This window comes from Gavia stellata, chromosome 7, assembly GCF_030936135.1.
Source record: "Gavia stellata isolate bGavSte3 chromosome 7, bGavSte3.hap2, whole genome shotgun sequence".
In the NCBI taxonomy this organism is placed as follows: domain Eukaryota; kingdom Metazoa; phylum Chordata; class Aves; order Gaviiformes; family Gaviidae; genus Gavia; species Gavia stellata.
The window spans coordinates 43,066,667-43,074,480 of record NC_082600.1 but is presented as its reverse complement, the minus strand read 5'-3'; the positions used below and the strand labels follow the sequence as shown (position 1 = coordinate 43,074,480).

Below are 7,814 nucleotides of genomic sequence, written 5' to 3'. Positions count from 1 at the left end.
TGTACCTGCCTCACTGCTGTGAAGTGTGCTATTCTGTAGGACACCCTTGTCAGCCTCTTCCTCGGTAGCCCCCAGTCTAGCTCATATGTTGCCTCCCTACTGAGCTTGTACTCGTTCTTGCATAAGACTATTCAGCCCTTGCTGCTGCAAGTGAGATGATGTCAGACCCTGGCTGTTGTTGGCAAAATGACCCAGGTGAGATGGTTCTTCTAGCCCTCGGCTGTCTGCAGCCTGTTGGAGGTTCCTAATCCACTGAAGATTTTCCACTTAATGGAGCAGGCCAGCCTGCCTGCTGAGTCTTTAGTTTCTGGGGTCTGTCTCCCTCCTGTCCATCCATAGGGAGTTGTACAGGAACATGGGGACTGCAGATTTGGGTGAGCCAAGGGTCTTGCTTCTAAAGGAGCAATTCACCCTGTTAGAACAGCATGCTCAGAACTGTGTCCAGCAAAGCTTGTTTTTCCTGTTCGTTTTTTATTCTCACTGTTCCTGGGGGGTTTCTACACGTCATCCCCTCCTCACCTTCTATGTACCCATGTACATATCAGTCTGTATGTATTTGCAGTTGTCTTTTTGAGGGGATTAACAGGGCTTAAGTACAGAATGGGGCTCAGCCACTGAGAATGTTATCTGTTTCCAGAGATTTTTCCTTACCTTCCACTGAGCTGCCCTACTGGTACCTTTTTTTACTTCTGGCTTCAAATGTATCAGGAACACAAATAAGTATTGTTGTAATTTCACTCTTTTAATCTGGAAAGTCCCCCTTATCATCAAGTAGGGTGCAGAGGATCACCCCATATGCTCAGCTGTGACTGAGGTCTGTCTTTGCAGAAAGTCAGCTTGAGACACACCTTTGTAAGTTTATCACCAACAGAGTTTAAACCCTTATCAACCTGCTTAGTTAGTTTACTTGGAGCAAATAATATGCCAGTGTAACTGATATTAATGTGTTTCTGAACTACACGTATGTGTGTGTGTGTATATATATGTACACATGCATATAGTTCAGGAATATATATTCATATATATACACACACGAGTGTGTGCACGTGTATTTCTGTACTTGGGTAATAGGTGCCATACATAAAGACTTAACATTATTCAACATTTCCAGTTATCAGACTTCTAATTGCTTATAAAAGTATCAAAATGTTGTTTTTTCAGACTAATTTTTACAGTATTTCTTTAAAAACTGCGGATTTTTCAATTGCAATGGTTCAAAAGTTCCAGGAGGAGGATTAGGGATTGCTATATTATGAAACATTGTTTTAGCAGTTCAAGGACAGAATGATGTACCAGTGATATGTGTTAAAGGCAACGCAATGTACTCCTTCAGTGCCTGTGCTAGGAATAAACCTGCATGGCAGAAGGGAGAACTTCAATCCGAGTGTGATGTGCTAGGTCATGGACTCACATGAGTTTATCGTTAAAACATCTTTGGATTGTCTAAATATTTCCTAATTGAAAGAGTACTAGAGATTCTATATCAGACCTTGTTTTGGTCAGAGGAAAAGGAACTCATTACAAAATCAAAGTTGGTGGTTGAATAAGTGTGAGTGGTTGTGGTGTAGCTACATATGGTACGAACAGTTAAAGTCCAGATAGCTAACAGACATATAGGATGGTTGCAGAAGGTGTAGTATCACAAAATGGAAAGCAAGTATCAGACAAATGAACCAAGAGAAAGCAATTTAACAGAAAAAATTATCCAATAACTCAGGCATATGACAATTTTGTGAGCGCCCTGGAAAAGTGCAATCTCATCATTGAGTTAGAGAGCTCTACTGGGTCAAATGATCTAGCCTGACATACAGGGGATGTGCAAGTAGGTTGCCAGCCACTCCTCCATACCCAGTACAGCATATAGAAAAGGGGGATGTTGAAAGTAATTAAAAGCAGAAAATTGTCATCAATTTCTTGAAGGAAACAGGAAGATGGAAAGAACATTTTATGGTCAGCAAACTTGAGAACAAAGATATGAACAACGTCACACAACTTTTTTAGGTTTTGTTATGAGGAGTGTGTATATCCGGAAGAAAAGAATCTTAACAATGGATTAGTAGAGGGAGATGGTAGAATTATCAGTAATGCAAAGAAGCTTGGAATTCAATAACTATTTCTCATTTTATGAGGGTTTCAGGCCTTTTTCCTATCTCGCATGCACATGAGATGATTGGCATTGCTTTCTCCAATAATCAGTTTCCCATTTGCTACCACTCTTGGCTTGAGAAATTGCTCTGGTTGCTCTCTTATAGAAACATTGTATTATGTTATAGGAAATGGATCTCACCAAACTGACGTACAGTTTTATTTGGGTTTGGTTGATTAAGGTAATAACATTGATACAGTGGATTTAGAATTGTATAAAGCATTCAACTTGATACTGCAGCATGTTTTGGCTAAGAAGCTAGAAAGCCGTCAAATCAGCTGGACACACATTGAAGGAATTAAACACTAGTTAACTGACAGGCTTCCAAAAAATCTCATCACCTGATCAAAATGCTTCTGAAAGGGTTCCGCAAGAAAGGGCTCCATGAGGACCATTCCTCTTACTGCCTGGTTTACTGTTTAATAATGCCCGAGAAAGAGTCACAAAATGATTTCTGATTAAAGCTGCAGAATCCAGTAAGACAAGCAGAGTTGAAAATATTAAGCCATAGCTACATATGGTTGATCTATAATGATGTGATCTGAAGAACAAGCAAAAACCAACAGTGCAGCGTAAGGCTGTTATCTAGAAGATTTTATACTTCATTAAAAATAAAAAACAAACAAAAAAAAATCCACAACCCCCCCACAAGTATGTGTAACAAGAACAAAGCAGATTAATGCCCTATATTTGGTTTTTAGTGTTTTCTCCTCTCTTTGGTGATATGTTAGTTCCAAAGAGACATTTAGATATCTGACTCCTTGATGTGTTACTTTTCACTAGAAGACATTTCTGACTTTTTTTGAGTCCTATGGTATTGTCTTTCCTCCTTGCCTGTGGGAGCCCATTCTGCTGCCTTTTGGTTACAGCTGAACTAGACTATTTATTATGGAGTTGTTTTGTTAATAGACTCACCACACCTTGACTGAGGAATGCCTTGTAGTTACCCAGTCACCTCAAATCACACTTAATTCAAGGTAGGATGAGGTAAAATGCAAATAGAAGCATTAATTCATTACTCTAAAATAGACAACACAATTACAAGTATCTGGAAAAGACGTAAGTGAAGAAATAGAAGAAAAAGTTCATCTGATCTACTGACACTGACTGTATCACAAAGGTGTTTTTTGTTTTGGATCCCCCCCGCCTTTTTCATTTCCAGGTGACTTGTCCCTCTTCTGGCAAAATGGCTCTCAGAATTTTCTTTCCTCCTATTCTTCAGATTGCTCTTAGGTGATTTTCATCATTGGAGACCTTGCATTACACTGAACTCTGTATTGGGGTCTCCCATCAGAAAACGTCTTCAGAAGAAGCCTTCGGACTTCACCTTCAGGTACTTCTCCGAATTGTCATGTTGACCTCACTTGTTGATGACAGTTTTAGCTCTTACAAACAGTCTGCACTTTGAAGTTTTCTAAGGGGTCCAGACAGATTTTGTCTGTCACTTTGAAGCTCGTTCTATCTCTCCTTATGGTCTGACCATTCTCCTGAATTAAAATAAGGATTCTTTTGCTTCCACTAATATGCAAGTGTCTTGGAAGAGGAGTTGTCTCCTGTGTTTGACTAGCTCATAAACAGCTTCTTTCACTCAAGGAGGCAAGTCTCTTCCATATCCCTCTTGTGACTCATTGACATGTTTCAACATGTCAATGTCTTATGGCAGACCTTATATTCTGTACCAGTAATTTAAGTAATAAATATATATGATACAAGTATCTAAACAGGGTAAATTAATCTAGGTCGTTTTCTGATTCCTGAGACAGGTGTGATAACAGTAACTACCCTGAGGTGACAGCATTTAAGGTAAATGAAGCCCAACCTCTTTCTCCTAAGCATATTCTAACAAGGAGTCCCTGTACAGAATTATTTAGTGTCATATTTATTTTAATATCTGCACAGTGTGAAACTGTGTCTTCAAACCACTTCTGAAAAGAATAAAAAGAGATCACTCAATCTTGGACCTCATGAGATCAATGAACAATCTGACTGACTTCAGCTGGCCTTGAAAACAGACTTTAATACATTAGAAGTCAATAGATCACACAGGGAAGGGAGAATTGACATGCAGTGAAGAAAAGGTTAAAGGCCAAAGACCAACACATATTTTTTGGTAGCCTTTATAATGGTCTTATGCAGCCAAGAAAATGCAAAAATATTGGCTAAATGCCATCGTGTATAAAAATACTACATTCACTTGAATGAGTATTGTAACAGTTTAATGTAAACACAAGTAAACTGTTAATATATGTGACTGCAGATTTGTTCATAATGATCTTTACAGGTCAGAGATAGTGAACAGTCATCCCTCTCCATTTCTCAGGTCATGCCTACACTAAGAGAGAGTTAATAATTAGGAATGCTGTTAACTGTATGAGCGTGAAGATAGTCTGGTAAAGATGTGTGATGTAATAATCACCTGTCAGCCCTGAAAGGAAAAAGCCTTGTGTGCAAGTACATTTGCAGCAATTTAACTACTACTACCTCTACTGCTGTCTCAGAACACACAGGAAATCAGTTTCCATTACGGCAGCTGGGGTTTATATGCAGCCGTACTGGCGCGGGGCAGGGGGCACCACAAATAACTTCCGGAGTGGTCCTGTTGTATCTTTGTAAAAACAAAACAAAACATCATAGGCCTGCCTGTTGCAGGTTATAGAAAACTTTGTACTCCCAGACTGCAACAATTAAGGTTGTTTTAAAAAAATACATCTCTGTAATCCCAAATGAGGTTATTGTTACACAATGTGAAGGGATAGATGAGTTTGCTTGGCAGGAACACCGGCTTTAAATGAGGAGAAGGGAGGAGTATTTGCTCATACACAGTTCATTGTTCTGAGAAAGGGGGGAATTTTGTAACACTTTGAAATGGTCATATTATTTGCCTCTTTGGTTTAACAGTATAATTGTGGTGAGTCTTTTTCATAGGAGAATTTTTACTTATAAGCAAAGCCTGTTTTTATAGGGCTTGAAAGGTCTTTTTGCTATCATAAATTCTGCAAGAGAATACCATCTTATCTTTGTTATATCAGACATAAGAAATCTAACCTGTATTGTCTTTCCTTGTTGACAGAAGGGCAGATTTCCACTTTAGTGATCACATCATCCTCCTTCCTGTGAAAATAATATGAACCAGAAGGTGTTAGTTTTTCTTCTCCTAAATTTTTTTTTGGGGATATTTCTTTTTGGCTTTTTCTGTAAGAGACAAAAAGACCTAACAGGTGAGTAAAGAATTTACCAACAGAAAGACTTAATGTTTTCTGAGCCAGGGACACCTTTCCCAAATGTGTTAGAAAGTAACTATGGAGTCTAAGTGATAAACAATACTATGAAAATATCCAAGGCCCTGTCACTGCGACAGCTATCTTAGCAATGTATGAGAGGAAGAGCACTACAAAAACCAGTTGAGTTTAGAAGTGTTAGAACATTCATCTTGCCTAAGAGCAATATTGCTAACATGTTGAAAGTTTTCATTTGAACAAACTTTTCACTAAACAGGATAGTTTATTGCATGTTTGCCATAGTGACAGTAAACAAAAAATTGATTTTAGCATCTTCATTAGTTTTTGTATGCAGGGAGATAGATTAAGTGCTGTGGTTGTCACAAAGAAAAAGACATATAATTCTATTTCACGCTAACAGTTTGAATTTCTTCCTTGGTTGCAGGTGCTTTTCCTGATCCCACTGCAGATTGGCTGGCAATTCAAAATGATCGCAAAAGCACACTGGCTTCTGTCTGCCTGAAGAACAACCTTCTTAAATTAAGAAGCAAATTGGATTCTCGTGTTGCAACCCAGCAATTTGTGGAGCACAAACATAAATTTATCTACTGTGAGGTGCCCAAGGTAGGGTGCTCCAATTGGAAGAGAACTATTTTTCTTCTCCAAGCAGACTTGAATGTGGAAGCTTCCGAAATTGAGCATGACCACATCCACCAAACCTCGCTGATCAAAAAGCTGGTGACTTACCCTCCTGCCGTACAAAAGGAATTTCTGAACAATTACACCAAAGTGATGTTCACCAGACATCCCTTGGAACGGCTGGTTTCAGCTTACAGAGACAAACTTCTGCACTCTGAGCCATTCTACAGCATCACTGTCGCTAATGAGATTAGGGCAATGTTCAGGAAAAACAAAAATTCTTCTGAAAAAGTGAGTTTCCAGGAGTTTGTCAGCTTCATTATAGCAAAACCACCAAATACCCTTGACATTCACTGGAAACCAATGTTTCTGCTCTGTGATCCTTGCAACATTCACTATGATATTCTGGGTAAGTATGAAACTCTTGGGTTAGATTCTGAGCATGTTCTGAAGGTCATCGGAGCACCAGAGAGCCTCCACTACCCCAGCTTGAAGAGGTATGGCTCAGAGAAACGAACTAATGGTGACATCACCTTGGAGTATCTCAGACAACTGAACTCAGAACAAATTGAGAAGATAAAAAAATTGTATGAAATGGATTTTTTCTTGTTCAACTATACTATGAAATATGAAGATTATTTTTCCCTGAATGACTAATGTAGGTTAAACAAAGAACAGTTTCCTTTGTACAAAACGGGCTGAACTTGTCCTCACAGGTGCTTGATAGGTGGGTTGGTGACTGCTGCTGAGATTTTACTGGTGTTTGGAGACATGATTCATCATCCTAAGCACTCTTATAACTAATCCCTGCCATGATCTGTTGTACTGTACAGTACTTTACCTATATGAAATTATTGTCTTCCTGTTGATCATCAATGGCATGTGTTTGTTTCATGAAGACTGTTTATAAAAGGTAGATTTTGGTCTGTTGGTAAGAGATAAGGGAAGGATGAAGAATGTCGTTTTTCACAATGAATATTTTTAGAACACCATTTTTTTATATAAATTATTTAAATTTTTATTAGAAAAAGGTATACGAAGCAATAAATAATCTGCTTTAGAGTCAAACCACTCTCTGTCTGCAAAAGCCTCAATCATGAATCCTGTAGGAAAGGAGCAAATAACTTCAGATGCTTGAAGCTGCATTACACAGAACTTAATGCCTGATTATATTCCCTGCTGGCAGTGCTCTCACCACAGCACACCAGCCTCATCCCTCAAGCAGTATAGTTGGTGGCAATCCAGCCAGCGTTTCCTTTATGTCTCTTCAAAATCTTCTGGTGAGCAGGTCTGGTGTTCATGGTGACTTTGCAAACTCTTTTCACCACCTTTGTGAGCATTATGGTCTGATTTCAGAGGCAAGGTCTGAAAAACGTATCTTTTTTTAGAGAAGTAGTTAGAGGTACCTTTTAAACTGTAATACTGGGGTGGTGCAGGATCTAAAATCTCAGTGGAAAGGTGAGTTTTATCTGTTCTCCAAAAGCACTTACCACCCGGTCAACTGACTGGCCCAGTCAGCAGAGGGAGGACAATGTTTGGACTTTCCCCATTTGTGCCTGCTGGAGCCCATGAGCCCTTGGGACTTACCTGAACATGGCACTTGGGTGGAGCTGGGTAACCTCAGATAACACATTTGTTCTACCTTTTGCTTTCTCATCTCACAGGAGATTGAGTGCAAATAAATTGTATAATTATGGTGAGGGGAGCAATGAAGCATGTGGGAGAAGCAACTCAAACCATTATCCACTTCTTATATTCCTAGGTGGCTTTGGTTTTAGACCACTGAGGGTTCTATAAGTGCTACTATATTA

General features: G+C 39.1%; 1 protein-coding gene across 1 annotated transcript; it reads left to right on the top strand.

Annotated features, from left to right (window-relative positions):
• The first annotated feature begins 5,270 nt into the window (after window positions 1–5,270).
• LOC104253245 (carbohydrate sulfotransferase 9) lies at window positions 5,271–6,660 on the top strand. The gene is made up of 2 exons (XM_009810870.2): window positions 5,271–5,364; window positions 5,810–6,660. Exons 1-2 carry the CDS (start codon window positions 5,271–5,273, stop codon window positions 6,658–6,660), a joined length of 945 nt encoding a protein of 314 aa, XP_009809172.1.
• Window positions 6,661–7,814: the final 1,154 nt, after the last annotated feature.

What these genes read in the sequence shown, in the direction of transcription:
- LOC104253245 (XM_009810870.2), top strand. Translation starts at nt 5,271, where the DNA reads ATGAACCAGAAGGTGTTAGTTTTTCTTCTCCTAAATTTTTTTTTGGGG. An exon ending in GAGACAAAAAGACCTAACAG is followed by an intron (nt 5,365 to 5,809) that starts GTGAGTAAAGAA and finishes CCTTGGTTGCAG; the next exon opens with GTGCTTTTCCTGATCCCACT.